At 35.6% G+C, this 16197-nt stretch overlaps 1 protein-coding gene across 1 annotated transcript in view; it reads right to left on the bottom strand.

Annotated features, from left to right (window-relative positions):
• The window catches only part of IPO5 (importin 5), a 54014-nt gene that overhangs the window by 9287 nt on the left and 28530 nt on the right, over window positions 1-16197 (bottom strand). Inside the window, exons 10-19 of the mRNA XM_036754196.1 lie at window positions 14119-14225; window positions 11255-11379; window positions 11059-11148; window positions 10809-10982; window positions 8664-8882; window positions 7734-7817; window positions 6621-6753; window positions 6407-6528; window positions 2981-3077; window positions 1709-1881 (exon numbers count right to left, since the gene is read on the bottom strand). Coding sequence (XP_036610091.1) covers window positions 1709-1881; window positions 2981-3077; window positions 6407-6528; window positions 6621-6753; window positions 7734-7817; window positions 8664-8882; window positions 10809-10982; window positions 11059-11148; window positions 11255-11379; window positions 14119-14225 — 1324 coding nt within the window. The remainder of the gene's footprint in view (window positions 1-1708; window positions 1882-2980; window positions 3078-6406; window positions 6529-6620; window positions 6754-7733; window positions 7818-8663; window positions 8883-10808; window positions 10983-11058; window positions 11149-11254; window positions 11380-14118; window positions 14226-16197) is intronic.

Raw genomic sequence — 16197 nt, 5'->3', positions numbered from 1 at the left:
CTGTTAGAGTATCTACACCAGTGTTTTCCTGTCACCTCATTTTTCTAGAGTATCCACAATATGAACTGAAAAAGTAGAGAGCAAAAGAACTGAACCTAACTCATAAATATGACAAGAGCCATTCCCCCATTGATAAGTGGTCAAAGGATATGAACAAGCAAGTTTTTGGAAGAAATCAAAGTACCTATACCATTTCAAAAGAAGAAATCAAAGCTATCTATTAGTTGTATGAAAAAAAATTCTCTAATCACTAATAACTGAAGAAATCCAAATCACCACAACTCTGAGGTGCTACCTTCCAACTACTAGATGGGCTAACATGACAGAAAGGGAAAACGACAAATATTAAAAGGGATGTAAAAAAAATTAGATATATTAATAAACTGTTGGTGGAGTTGTGAACTGCTCCAAACATTCTGGAAAACAAGTTGGAACTTGCCCAAGGGACTATAAAACTATACCCCTTTGACCCAGCAATATCACTTCTAGGGCTGCATCCCAAAGAGATCAAAGAAAAGGGAAAAGGACCTATATGTACAAAAATATTTATAGTAATTCTTTTTGTGGTGGCAAGGAACTGGAAATTGAGGAGATGCCCTTCAATTGGGGAATGGCTGAATGACTGTGATGGAATACTATTGCGCTGTAAGAAATAGAGGGCAGGATGGTTTTCAGAAAAACCTTGGAAGTCTCATATGAACTTAGGCAAAGTGAAGTGAGCTGGACCAGAACATTGTACACAGTAATAGCAATACTGTGATGATGATCAACTTTAAAAGACCTGGCTACTCTGATCAATACAATGATACGAGATAATTCCAGAGGATCCATGATGAAAAATATTATCTAACTACAAAGAGAGATCTGATGAACTTGAAGCATACCTTAAAAAAAAACAACTTTTTATGTTTCTTGCTTTTGCTTGTTTTTTTTTTTTTTTGCCATATGGTTAGAGATAGGTTTTGTACTTCACATGTATAACTGACATATTGCTTGCCTTCTCAATATGAAGTGGAGGGAGAGAATTTGGAACTCAAAATTAAAAAAAAGAATGTTGAAAATAAAAAGGGCAGAAAGCACCTTATTTCTAGTGAGCTAAAAAGAAGACTGTTAACTTGCTAATGAATTATATATGTACATGGAAGAAAAGGAGCAAGTACAAAATTAGATCCTAGAATTAATGACCACTGCTTATGCTTGAAACTGGCTCACACTCACAACAAAGAGGAGGAGAATGTGGAAGAATAACACTAAGGCCTTAGCTGTGTTAAAAAAAAAACATTTAAGAATTAATATTATATCAGCATCCTGGTCTGAAGTCCTTGGTCTCAATTGAACCAACAATATGGGTGGCATATATTTACATTATTATACTTCTATGTACTCTGTTGTGGAACTGTCTTTTGTTTGATGATTTCTATGAAAGGACTTGAGACAAAAGTATTTTAGTCTGAACCTCACTTAACCAACGTTTGTGTATTAATTGATGGTCTCTGAAATATTTGGGCATTAAAAAACAAAGAACTTCTCAGATTGCTTATATTTGACAATGAAAAAGATGAACAAGTATTAACCAGACTATACAGCTCAACTCAAACCTTTGTTCTAGGTTAGATGCAAAAGCTAAGTTTTTTTCATTTTGAGAAAATGTAAACAAGTAACACACAAACTCGCTCCCAGAAAAAAAAAAAACAAAAAAAACAATTACCTTTGCAAAAGAATGCATGATTTCCGACAGGACATCAGAATCTGGCTCTGTTCCAATAGCTTTGATAAGGGCATCACACATGAAGTGCCACATCTGGGTGAGGTATTCGGGACCACGGACTCTTGCACATTCCAGGAGAAGGGGCATGGATTCTGCAGCTGCCACTCGGACACGTTTCATTATTAAGGAAAGACAGTAACTGGGACAAAACAGACTTCCAAACACGTGTTATCTTTTTCCCTATTTCTTGATCACTTTTGCTTATGGTGCGAGCTGCAGCACATAATATGGGAGAATAGGTTTACCTAAGTCAAAGCCCAACAAATCAAGAGTGGATGATAATTTTCATTCTCATCAATCAGTATGAAAAGTGGTAATGCCAAGAGTGGATAAACAAGCCTTTCCAAGCAAACATGTCCAAATGATATCAATGTAACTAGGATAAGCTAGACTATAAATTGAGCTCATCTGGCTTAGGCTTCTCTTTAATGCCACAGAACAAAATCTAATGAGCTCCAAAATGATTTTTAAAAGGGCATTTAACTAAACTAAATCTAAGTTTGCTGCAGTTAGTTAGTATAAGCATCTTGAGATATTTTTTTAAAACCACATGAGCATGCCTAAATGAATGTTTGCCACTTATTTGTATTTAAATCTTGGCAGGGGTTCAACTGCCCCTTTTCTCTGATATGCCAGAATTAACTCAAATTTCAAAGAAATGATCTGAATGTTATTATAGAAGCCAGCAAATTTTCTTTCTTTTAGTTTCTGTGATTTTCTCTACAGAGTTGGCATAGTGTTGGATCTACACCCAAAAAGTAAAAAAAATTTTAAAAACTAGATATTGAAAATAAATGATTACTTTCAAAGCTTCTAAGTATATGATTCATTACCTTCAATGCATGCTATTACATAAGCTTAGGTAATTCTTTGTGAATTTGTAGCTTATGAGACATCGGTAAACACAGAAACTATGAATTATGAATTATTTCACTATCATATTTCTTGAAATCCTTAGGGCAACAGAATCCAGAGACATTATAGCAACTAGGGAATTTTAATCTCAAGCTCCAAGAAGCGTTGTTTTTTCAAATAATAAACAAGCCAATGTATCATTGAAGTCTTATTTGCAACTTCTACTTAAAGCACTTTTTTTAAAAGAACAAGCTTATAACATGGTGATAACAGTACCACCTTAAACAGGCTATGAATGGTAAAAAACTGTTTTCCCATAATTGGAAATGAATTTTGTGTTTAAAAGGCACAGGATATCATCATGAAAATAGAATTTCAACAAGGGAACCATCAGCTTTACAACTTGTTCGGTGTACTCCACAAATCCTTCCTTTAATTCTTTTGCATAACAAACCTGAAACAAACAATGAAATATCAATATTAATGCTCTGCTTCAGTACTGATGTAACAACATGAATAGAAAATGACCAAGTTCTCAGACTCAGCCCTACCAAGTGATAAATACACAGAATCAATTTCTTTTCTAAGTGTGTTTATTTGTGAATATTCTGGTTATAAAAAGAATTTTCATTCACTTCTAAAAGTTGGAGACAAAATGTACTGTCATTCAATGCCCAAGTTTTCTTAATTTTGAAGAAAATATCTATGTGTCTTCCTACTTTTTCGCGATTTAACTCATAGGATGAAAAGAATAAGAAAGAGAAAATGAATAAGGACACTTAGATTCTTGCAATGTAAGACAAGCTTGACCTTGCATACAGGAATCTCAAATGAATCAATCAACCTAAAAAACCTTATGAGTGAAAGGCTATGAAATATAGCCTAAACTCAAAAAGGCAGAACTGCACACTGGTAAAGGCACTAGAATCAGACAAGAGATGACTAGGGTTGCAGTTCTAGAGCTCCAAGACATTAGCTCTGACAATGGGAAATACCATTAAACTCCTCATCCTCTGTTCTCTCCTTTATAAAATAGTTGTACTGCGCTAGGGGAAATATCCCTTTTCACAAGAGCTTACCTTCTGATGGAGACATTAAGCACATATTCAATATATACAGAGTAAATATGTATAGACACAAGGTAGCAGTTTGGGAGGGATCAGTGGAGGCCTTCATGAAGTTGTTTAAGTTGCATCTTAAATGAAGAGAGGAACTCTGTAAAGCAGAGGTAAGGAGGGAGTGCATTCTAGACATGGTATAGCAGGTATAGTGCAAAGGCACAGACACCAGGAATGCAATGTCTTATGTGAGGAACAGAGAAGGCTAGTTTGGCTGAATCACAGTATGAATGGGGATTAACGTCCAATGGTGCTAAAAGGACAAAGCTGAGGCCAGATTGTAAGAGAAATCACTGGAATTAGTTGAGATATGAAATAGTAAGATTTAGCAGCTGACTGCATGTGTGAGATAAGGAAAAAAGGGGAGTTTGAGATAATGCTGTAGTTACAAATCTGGAGACTACAAAGATGGTTGTACCTTCAAGAGAAATAGCAAAGCTTGGAGCAGGGTAGGGCTTTTAGAAGAGAAGATGATGAGTTCAGTTTAAAGTATCTTGAGGACATCTAGTTTGAAACGTCCAATATGCAAGTGATCATTTGGAACTGAAGATCAAGGCAAAACCTTGGGCTGCACACACAGAACCGAGCATCTTTGGCATAGAGATGATAGTTAAACCTATGGGAGCTGAAATGTCTAACAAGAGAGGCCCCAGGAGAGACCCCACAGCTAGGGGATGTGATATTGAATAGGGTGACATAAGGGAAAACCAGAGAGGTAAGAATACCCAGAGGGAGTGTAGTCAAGAGTCTCCCAAAGCAGCAGCAGACAGATGAGAAGGACTGGGACTGAGAAGAGACCATCATATTTGGTGATGATGAGAGCAAAAGCTAGAGGTGGCAAAAGGCTGACTACTTTAAAGAAGGGGCAGAGAAGGAGTGTGTATATAAAACAAGTTCAAGGAGGTTGGTTGAGAAAGGGAGGAGAGATAAAGGATTGTAGTTTGAAGGATGGATGTCACTTGGGAATGTTTGAGGGCAACAGGGAAGGAACTAATCTATAGGAAGAAGTTGAAGACTAAAAGGGGGAGATGTCTGAAGATGTAATCTGCTGAAGAATTTGAGAGGGGATAGGATCAAGTGCACATACACATGGAAGAGTTAGTGTTGGCAAGGAAACGGGTCAGCCCTTTTTCAGAGAGTGGATAAAAAAGGAGAGAAATATTGCCAATGGAAAAAAAGAGGGCTCATGAATGGTCGCATTTCTTTTTCAATAGTTAAAACGCTGGGAGGGAGGAAATGGGAAAGGTTTGAGTGTTATAATAGCACTAACAGCTAGCATATATATGTGTGTGTGTGTATATACATATATATACACACACACACGTATATACATACATATGTATATGTATATATACATATACACACACACACACATATCTACTATTTAAGATTTGCAAAAATGTTTTACAAATAGTATCTCATTTGATCTTCACAACACCCCTGAGAGTTAGAGGGTGCTATAATTATCCTCATTTTACAGTTGAAGAAAATGAAACAAAGAGGTTAAGCGACTTGTCCAGGGTCACCCATCTACTAAGTGTCTGAGAATGGATTTGAAATCATGTCTTCCCAGCTTCAGGACCAGACCCTGGCCTCTGTGCAGAGCTTCCTAGATAGTTTAAAATCCTTTTGTGGGCAGAGGAAGATCGAAAGAACTGTGAAAGCCCAGCTGAAGGTGGATAACATGAATTTGCAACATGCCCAGTTAACATGTGGGACTCTAAGCAGATAAATGAGATGGGGTGAGTAATCCGGGGTTAAGGTTTGGCAAAGAAGAGCAGCATAGGACAAGGAACCCAAGGAATTAATGAGCAGGTCGGTGGAGAGATGAAAGACCCAAGAAAGTCCTGGGGAGTACAGAGGATGGAGGTTTCAATGAAGGCTAAGAACAGGTGAAGGAAGGGTGAAGTGAAGGTATTAGAGAGGATGCTGGGAGGTTATGGTCAGATAGGGAATGTCAGAGCTTCTAAAGAGGGGAGTGTAACTTGAGGGCAATGAAAATCTAGGGTATGATCATCTCTGTGTGTGGCTTAGGCGATTCATGGAGGCTGAAGCAACAGAAGGATAGGGAAGGAGTTTGAGAGAGTCTCTTAGTAGAAGGGCAGGAGTTGAAGAGAATTAATTTGTATGGTTCTCTGCCCCTGCCCCTGCTGCCCATCCCTCTGACAGAGAAAAAGGGTTGTAGAGGGAATAAAGAGATAAATGGCACAACACAATCAGCATTTAAATAAGACATGGGGAAATACACAGTCCAATTTTCTATAAGAAAAAATGATAAAGATATCAGAAATGCACGAAGTAGGAGGCAGTAATATATATGCAATGTTAATGTTGATATTTCTTTATTCTAGGTTAGTGCATCACACTAAAAGATAAACAGATCCCTGCAGGCTGCATATTGACTCAGAAAACAGAAAATTAACATTATCTATGTTTTACTGTATTTTTTTTTTGAAATGTAATCTCCCAATTATACCTTAATTTGGTTTGGGACACATTTAAGAATGTGGCCTATGGGCAGTGAGGCTGACACCACTGTCCTGGATGATACACCATCCTACAAACTCTTTTTAAGAGGATAAATTTCTCAAAATAATTGTAATGGCATCTATGAAGTATAATTTCCTAAGGTAATACAAGTATACAGGTAGTTCCCATCTCTTACCAGCATCTGGCAAGCAGTTGATTTTTCTTCAAGGCCTGCTGTTTTAATTCCAAAACTCTGCTGGTCTCCAAGGTTCACAAATTCCCAGCCATCATCATCACTCATATTTTCCATGTCTTGTGCTATCAAAAGGAAGAGAAAAGAGATTAGATAAAGAAACATTAACAAATGGAGAAAATTTACCACAAATAAAATAATATATCAAAATGCTTACTATCTAAGAGAGCCACTTCAGGTTTAATTGATGCCGTCTTCATTAAAGGACCCATAACCACAGGAAGGTACTGCTGAAACTCTTTTCCTAGGATCTTGCACATTCTAGCCCATGCTGAGATCATGTAAGATATCTAAGGAGTTGAAAGAGGAAAAACCTTCCAACAATTTGATTTTAGTATGTGTGTAATTAAATGTTAATGACCATTACAAAGATAATATTTTATAACTGATCAGCTGATCAACATTTATTAAGTGCCTACTATGTACCAGGCAGGGGACTACATTCTTGGGAACACGGAGGAAAAAAAAAATGAAACAGTTCCCTCTTCCAGTAAAGAACTTTTATTTGATCAAGGGAGACAACATCTAACAAGTAACAAAATAAAGATGAACTGCTCAGTGAAGTGGGACAGGTTTGTACTGAAGGTGGTACAGGAAGTGAGCCCTAAAGAAAGTGAGGGCATGGAGAGGAAGGAGAATATTTCAGGCATAAGAGAGCCAGTGCAAACGCTTGGCAGTGGGAGATGAAGGGTCCTTTATGAGATACACAAAGTGAAGCAAATGTAGCTAGACTGCAAAGTAGAAAGTGCAACAAGATAGAATAAGGCTAGAAAAATAGGTTGGAGATAGCTTGTGAAGAGCTATAGAAGTCAAATGTTGGAGTTTATCACTTGGTCCCAGAGGCAAGATGCCAGCAGAGTTTATTAAACAAGGAAGTGACACAGTCAAAATCTGTGCTTAAGGAGTATCACTTTGGCAGCTCTGTGGAGAATGGAATGACAGGGAAAGATTGACAGAGGTAGATCAATTAGGAAACCAATGCAACAGTCCCAAAAGAGAGGTGATGAGGGCCTTAATTAAGGTGGTAGAGGTCTGAGAAATGAGAATAGAACTGCTGTAAGAGATACTCAGGTACAAACAGCAAGAATTAGTAACTAACTGGATATAAGGAGGGAGAATGGGTGGTTAAAAAAAAATACATGCTCTGTTGTTTTGATCACAATTAATGCTATACACACATATACATACATACATATGTTATATGTACACACACACACACACACACACACACACACACAACAATGAACTAATTAATATCATCATGATTTACCTGTGGGTCATCATCTTCCAGTTCACTAAAGTCTGTCTGTGTCTTCAGCAATAGTTGCATCACATCTGATGCATCTTGCATAAACTAGAAACAAAATATTTTCAAAGATAAAATTGCAAAATATTACTGAAACAAATTAGAAACAGAAAAGTACTTGCTCTTATATAACTTTTCATGGTTACTCTGAAAAACCGCAACCACAACATACTTATTGGGTCAGCAGATGCCTCACAATTTTAAGTAATCACAATGCCTTCATAGATCTTGTACACAACATACTCTAGTTTGTTTTTAAAGTCAGATCTTTGGAATTGAATTATAAATGATGATTGGGTTCTTAAGTTAGGATATATAAACTGATTAAAACCATACATCAGTTGAGTTACAGTATTACTCATATCAACCAAAGTTCTTCTGAACCTTTAATGGCTAGGTAAATAGGTCAGAAAAGTTAGCAAGAGTAGTTTAGGAAGCAAGGAGTGCAGGAAAGGATCCCTTGTGATCGGGGCAGAGCACTAACACGTATGAATTGTTCTTAAGTCTTCCTGGATCAAGTGCTACATCTCCAAGAATACATAGATTATGATATCAGAAACTCAAAATTTGAGACTAAAAGAAAACAGCAGGTTGTGATAACCCTGATAAATATTATTCTGAAGAGTTTTATGCATGGGCAATACATTCCGAAGCCTCTTACTGCTTTTTGGCTAAGAAGCAGCAAAAAAAAGTTTCGTTCTTTTAAATTATTTCATAGTTCTAGATTATGTTTTTAGAAAAAGAGTAACTGATATGAGATAAATGAAAATGGAAAATTGATTTAATAGGCACAAAATCAAGTTATAATAAAGGAATGTATTTCTCTACTCTCAAATTATTATTCTAAATGATCAAATTATAAATAGTAAATGCAAAATACTTCATAATTCTTACCTTTTCTTTCCCAACAGCAAGACCAATAAGACTAATACATTCAATAGTTTTTCCTCTCAGAAGTCTAAGCTCTTTCTGAACAGCATTTTCGACTATGTGTTTTAGAGATGGCATAAACAAATCATAATACGGGACAAATTTTTCTTCTGCCGTATCTGCAACTGATGCAATAGAAGTCACAACTTGTTCCAAAACCAATTTGGTGCCTTTCTGAATCAGCTTGGAAAAGAAAAAACACACAGGGAAAAAAAAATTCAACCACAAAAAAAGATAATTTGTGATACGAATATAATGGAAAATTATCATACTGAAGAAAATGACAAACATGATGGATATAGAGATAGAAAATAGAGAATCATAGGAACATTTTTGAGGTGATGCAAAGTGAAGTTGAACTGTGAAAATAATTACACATGCTTATAACAATTAAAAGGGGAATATCAAAACAATCCAAACTGAAAGCCCCCAAGAATAAATATGAGAAGGCACCTTCTCCCAACTTCTTTGCAGAAGTAGGGCACTAGGGGTATGGGAACACTGCATGTTTTTTTCCTAAGTTGATTTTTTCTTTTATATTCTTTGTTATCAGGGATGGCTCTCCAGAAGGTGGAGGGTCTGAAATGGGAAATCAGTGATGCAAAGACAAAAAACCACTATGTCAAATAAAAGTGGTGAAAACAGAGAAAAAAAGAAACCTGAGACAAACAACCAAAAAGGGAAGCAATGTAAGTAATTCAACCTGGTACTATAGCCTCAATTATCATTTCCTCCAGAACCTCCCTCCTTTTCCTGGGTAAACACAATGTCAATGAGAAATTTTCTTAGAATGATTTACCAGGCATTAATGGGGGGTGGGGGTGGGGGGAGGGAGAAGAGAGTATGTCTAAGTATTTGTACCCACACTCACAATCATTCTACCACCTCTCTATACTTGGTACATTGAGATTAAGTCTTGTGCTTTTGCCTGCCAAACCCTTTATGTCTATTTTATTTGTGACACAACACTCTTAAATACTTCCTACCAGGCATCTCCCTCTTCAGACTTTTCCCGCCCTGATTCTAATCTTCCAAACCACAAACCTTCTATATAGCTTAATTAAATTTAGCATTGACCTCCTATTAAGAGTCCATTGTATAGTTAAAGTTAACTTTCTCTCCTCAAGGCCCTTTCAGTCTAGCCAAAGACATGATGTGCACACAAAAAATTGTAACCAAGTAGACTAGATTAAGTAGATTACTTTTGAAAGTAGAAATCCCTTCCTTCTTCACCCCATTCTGTTACAAGGCTAGTTTCCTGATCTATGGCCATGTCACCCTCACAGCTCAGGAAGATGGGAAGGCCAGACTTTATTCTGTACCTTAGTGTCACTCCTGGGTCACTGATCCTTGAGCTTCACCCTTTAGATGGAGACTGTTCTTTCTGCGAATCATCCCCCAAATCCCCCCCTACCACCATGCTATCCACTTCACTGCCTTTAATGCCAGTCAGCTTGCTTGACAGCTAGATGTGGGTCTCTGAAAATATAATCTCAGCACCTTACACCTCATAATCCCCAGTAGCTTCAACACACTGACCCTGCTTTGCTCATTTTTAGAATGCAAACAAGTATGTCTTATCTTGTAATTCTCTGGGTTAACTACCAATAATGGACGTAAGGAATGGAGAGGAAGGCAGTTCCGCAACAGCAGTGGTGAGGCTTTTTACACCAGCTCATAGGATCAGACACAGAACTAGAGGGACATCTGGGGCCATCTTATTTAATGTGTCATTTTACACATGAGGAAACTGAGGTCCTGGGACCTCACTGAAGGAAGGAAAAATTGAAGACCTTTGTTTCCACTGACATGGCTTTGCAGTCTACTAGAAAGAAATGGACCAGTCATTAACATCTCAGGCTTGAAGCCCTTTCTTTTTCCATTTTTTATTCTCAGTAATTTTTTCAGTTTTGTATTATAAAACACCATGCTATTACCTAGTTGATGGCAACACAACATGTACTACATTGTTAATTCAGCCTGGAAATTATACTAGAGGGATGCTGAACTAATCAAAGGTTTTATATATGAATTTTCTCAAAGAGAATATATATTTAGTCAAAGTGAAAGTGGTGTTAAAAAACCCCAACAAATTCTAGTTTAACCTACCTCCTGAAGTTTAATCACCATTATGGAATGAAGATGTTTCACCAAATTGTCTAAATATGGAATAAGCAGCGATTTGGGACAATCTTCGGTAAAATTAATAAGAGCTGCTGCGGCATGCGCTTGGACACGCTGATTACCTTGGTCTTCCATGGTTTGTAAAAGAGCTGCAATCACCTGTACAAAACAAAGACTCTTAGGAAATCATCATTTTGCAACTTTCTTCTTCTTTTGTGTTTGAGGGCTTACTTGCCTTCTCATGGAATTTCTTTTGGAAACCAGGTGCAAAGTCTGTTGCCATTTGTCCAACTGCATTACAGGCAGCATACCTCACTCTTGGATGCTGAAATCATATTTTCACACATGCAAATATGTTAATGCATTGTAATGAAAGCTGCAGTGAATTTAATTAAAAAAAAAAACTGAACCAAACAGCTAATGGCACTTACAGGATCTTGAAGAAAAAGCAAAACAAAATTAACTATTTCATTTAGAATCCCTTCCATTTGCTGGTGACAACCCTCTCCAATGGCAGATAAAGCCATTAATCCAGCATGCCGGTATTTCCAATCAGCTACAGAAAAACATTACAAATAAAGAAATGAGTATCAGACAAATAAAAATGATTATAGAAACAAGGTAGAAAAGATGAGATTTAAGTATTAAAAACCCCAAAATATAGGCATAACTTTCTAATTCTCATAAACGTTCTTACTTAAAAAAAAAAAGTAGATATGAACTCTATACAAGCAATTTCATTTTATTAACCATAAAGTAAATGTTTCATACAACTGCATTCCAATTCTCAATTTAAGATCAGACAGAGGGAACAAACAGAATATATCAGAATTAATACAAACATTTAAAGAATTCACTCTAAATTAAACTCTATTGGCATCTCATTCATCATCATATAAATCCTAATAAAAATGAAAATAGACAGGTAGAGGGATTTTCATAGAAAAAGATACAGAAGCAAAATAAAAGGATAAATGGTAGTAAAGTCAGGAAAATAAACCTAAGTTCCAAGAAAATATTAGCTTGGTATAGGATTACCATTATAGGATAAAGGAGTGATAGCTGAAATTCCTATAGCTTGTTGATTTTTGGAGCTATTTAGAAATGTCACAAAATTCATTGCCTCCCAAATTCCTTAATTAAGAGCTCAAATGTCAATAATGCCACAAACTCTGAATTTCAAATTTAATGAGACTTTAACAAAGCATACCCATTTTTGCTTATTGGAATTAGTCAACCATTGTTTTTTTGGCTGTATTTGAAAACGAAATGTAAATGCAATAGAACTTTACGGATATAAAACTGGGTTGGAATGCAAGACTAACAAATGTCACAATGGACATCTTTATTATTTTGTGTAATTTAACTTATACCTGAGTCAATGTAAAATTGGCCACAATAACAAGGTTAACTAGGTATTAAGCTTTTGAGTCTGTATACTACTACTTTTATCCACATCCAACCACACTTTTACCAAGATTCCTAATTAGTTTCAGTTATTTAATTAACATAAATTTTAACTTTGGTGAAACTCGAAACTGAATACATCAGCATTTGATGTACTTACTCAAAACTTTTTCAGCTTGTATTTTTTAATTTCTAAGAAAGAATGCAGTTGTCAGATCATGAAATCAAAATACCTATCATTTAATTGATTATGCATATACTCTTGGCTAAAAAATTAATAGCAATTTTAGGCAATTTCATTAAGATATGATTTATATGATGATGAATGAGATACATTTGGCAAAACAAACAAAAATAAAGAAACCAATCCTAGTGCTAAATACACACATAGACAGATGGGTAGGGGGGAAGAAAGGAAACCATAGGAGATCAAAAGGTTTTTTTCCCTCTCAACTGTCTTATTTTAAACTTAACACACTGGATATTGTAATACTAGGTAGTACGCCCAATTCTTGATAAATGGAATGGACAAAAAGCTTTAGTTTATTTTGAAAAAACAAAAACAAAAAAACCCAAACCACTTAAAAATTTAGAGATTACTCAAAGGAGAGTGTCATTTAAGGAAGGTCTGATCTATTAACTCACAACCACCATACTACAAGGCTACTGTGGGATAGTTAATTGTCCATTGTAACTTTTCCATGTTCTTTTAGGAACAAATATATACTGTGAGGACAGGAAAAGAGAAGTATATTACTAATGACAATGAGGAATGGGTGGCTTTAAAAAATATTTCCATCATATGTTTTAAATGTTAGCACATGTATAATCTATATCAAACCACCTACCATGCTCAGAAGAGGGGAGAGGAAGGAAGGAGAAAAATTTGGAACTCAAAATCTTGTAAAAATGAATGCTAAAAATACAACACATAAAACTTCCATTATGACCTCTGGAATGCCCACTTCCATGACTACCTTCCATACTAGATTCTTTTCACTTTTCTGACCCTATTGTCTCCCTTCGGCACTGAACACTCTCAAGTACTAATCAAACTTAAAATGAACTTTCCCACCTGAATGCCCAGGAATACCTCAAGTTTAACATTTCTAAAACAAAAACCCCCATTTTTTGTCTTACTTGACCCGACTCTTAATTTCTCTATTTCTGTGGCGGCAGCACTACTATCCTCCCAGTTACCCAGGCTTCAAACACAGGAGCTATTTTTTATCCTTCCCACTAATACAATCAGGCCTGCCAACAAGGCCTGATGTTTTACCTCAAAAAATCATTTCTACTTCCACTGCCAAGCCTCATCGCACCTAGATGAACGTAGAAGACTCCTAAACTGGCTTTCCTGCCTTTAGTATTTACTCTTCAAATCGATCTTTGGCAACTACAATGGCGAATTTGCATTTATCATCATATAAGAGAATTGTTAACTCTTAGGCAATTATTCAAGATGTTCCAAAGTGACCAAATTCGTATGCTATGAAATAAAAAGAAACACTGAAAATAAAAGACTAGGCATCTTAAACAAAACCAGTTACGGAGATATTTAATAGGTCTAAGAAATTAAAGGTTAGCAAAGGGAAAGACAGTAAGAACAATGAAGATGGTAAAGAAAGCACAAAGTTATTACTGATTGAATTCATTAGCTAGGGAAAAGGGAAATGCAAAGGTAAATCCCAAGGTTGATGGTTGTGCAGTATATACTGAAGTAAGCCATAAGATATAAAATTTTCCTAGTGTACAATTTTGATCAACTCATTGAAAACGACACTGGAGTGGTAATAGCCGGTTAAATGCCTATGATGCCTACGTACAATTTTGCTAGAAAAGAATAAAAATTAAATCTAACATAAACAATGTCATGAAAATGGCTTACGGTTCTGAAGCATCTGCATGATGTGTTCCTTGATCATTGGCAAAACAAGCTTGCCACCAAGCCCACAAGCCATTCTGTCTAATGCACTCTCACCAGCAACTGCATTACTAAACATAGAAACAATGCATTGATAAATTTATTCAGAACTGTCAGAGAAATTTTAAAAGACTGGTAAATTAGAAGTTTTAGTCGAATATTTTTAGCATATGAAATTTATGATAGCTGTTATAGGTATTTCAAAAAAAGAAATGGTTAATATAGCTAGAACATCAGTGGGAAAAAAGTATAGTGGTTTGGGGCAACATTTTTGACGCTGGTTTGTAAAACCTTGTTAAACTTTAAATTTTAAAAACTAACCTAAAGAAATGATTCTGGTATAAAACACAGTCTTATTAAATGTTTTGTTCACTATAGTAATAGTATAGACTTAAGATTTTACTGGTAATACTGAATAAGGCACTGACACTATTTGGTTTCAAATTAATTGTAGAATTCTATGGCCGGCAAGCATTCGAAAAGTTTTTTCTTTCTCCCTACTCCATCCCCAAAAGACCATACCTGTATTTGCAATATAGATTTTGTGTTTCAAGACTTCTTAGAAAAATTTTCCAATTTCCTCAACAAGCAGTGCAAATATTTCACACCATTTTTGGCCTAAATATTTGTCCTTAGATCTATTCCAGATTTGTAAATGAGTAACAAAAAGGACATTTCCCCCCACTGCAATGAAAGCAAAATGATAACATACTTTGACTCTTCCAAATGAAATGAAGATTTTGCCCCAAGTAAGCTAATTTCACTATTTCTAAAATAAACCAAAATATCTAAATCATATGCTGCAGTTAAACCTCATTTCCTCTGCTAGAATAAATGTAGTTACCTTTTTAATATTCTAAAAACACCTGCATTCCTTAATCTCCTATTTACCTGTTTTGTGTACATCAAGCAATAATTATTTCAAATAACAAAGCATTAATTGTTAAAACTATGTGTAGGTGGTTAGGAGGAATAAAGCACAAGCCTTAGGAAGGAAACGCCATGTTTCTTTAAAAATGTTAGTATATTTGATAAAATAATGCATTTAGTTACTTGTGCAAGAAATACAAAAAAATATATTTAGTACTGAAGGAAAATGAATACATAATCTGTTTTGCTCTGAGCACAGTACCTTGCCCAGGTAACCACGCTTACCCCCACCTAATCAAAATGTTCAATCAGTGTCTACCGGGAATTTTGCTACATGAAACTCTCTAACTATATAAAGCCAGTGGGAAAGAGTATTCACTTAACAATCAAATCTGGCTTTCAGAAAGCTTGGACAAAGAAAGGAATTCATACAAAATTTAAAGTTCCAACTAGGCTTCATTTTTTTCCCAATAAACCAAGAAGCTCAATGAATGAGTTAATAGGTGGTATCACAATCAATCAGAAAGAGGATGATACTAATAGACTAGTGGCAGTAGATTATGGAAGTAAGTCTGTGGTACCTTTCAGATAAGAGGAAAAAAACTAAGAATTCAGTCAAGCAAAACAGTAATAGGAACAAGCTAGCAAAACTCAGCTCTCTAAATTCATCTTCAAAAAGCGTCAACTTGATTATACAGTCTTACTACATTCATTCACTATATTCTGGGGAACAAAGCTGACTTTGCACAGGTTTCCTTGCTCATTCTGAAATAATGTTAAATGACAGACTGTCAGATCTTTCCTGCTTACTCACAAATAATGTTAAAAATGACAGACTGTCAGACCTTTACCTATATGGCTATCAAATATTTGTTATCAATCAAATCACCACCTTCATTCAAGTATGTATAATTTAATTAAAGCTCAAATGAAAGCTGTATGATACATTTCAAGTCAGTGTTTCCAGGGGTTCTGGTTTGCAAAGAACATCACAAAAGGCTTCGTGCTATTTGATATATAAAGAAATCAGTGCTTAGAAGTACACCAACACTCTTTCTGATAATTTCAAAAGGTTTTTAGGATTGTACTTGTTAATTTTTCTTGACTCTCTTCTAGACTGCTAAAAATCAAGATTAACAACTGTATAATGTCTACTACAATGCCAAGTAGCTG

The sequence above is a fragment of the Trichosurus vulpecula genome, chromosome 4 (genome assembly GCF_011100635.1).
Source record: "Trichosurus vulpecula isolate mTriVul1 chromosome 4, mTriVul1.pri, whole genome shotgun sequence".
In the NCBI taxonomy this organism is placed as follows: domain Eukaryota; kingdom Metazoa; phylum Chordata; class Mammalia; order Diprotodontia; family Phalangeridae; genus Trichosurus; species Trichosurus vulpecula.
This window is presented reverse-complemented; position numbering and strand designations above follow the sequence as displayed.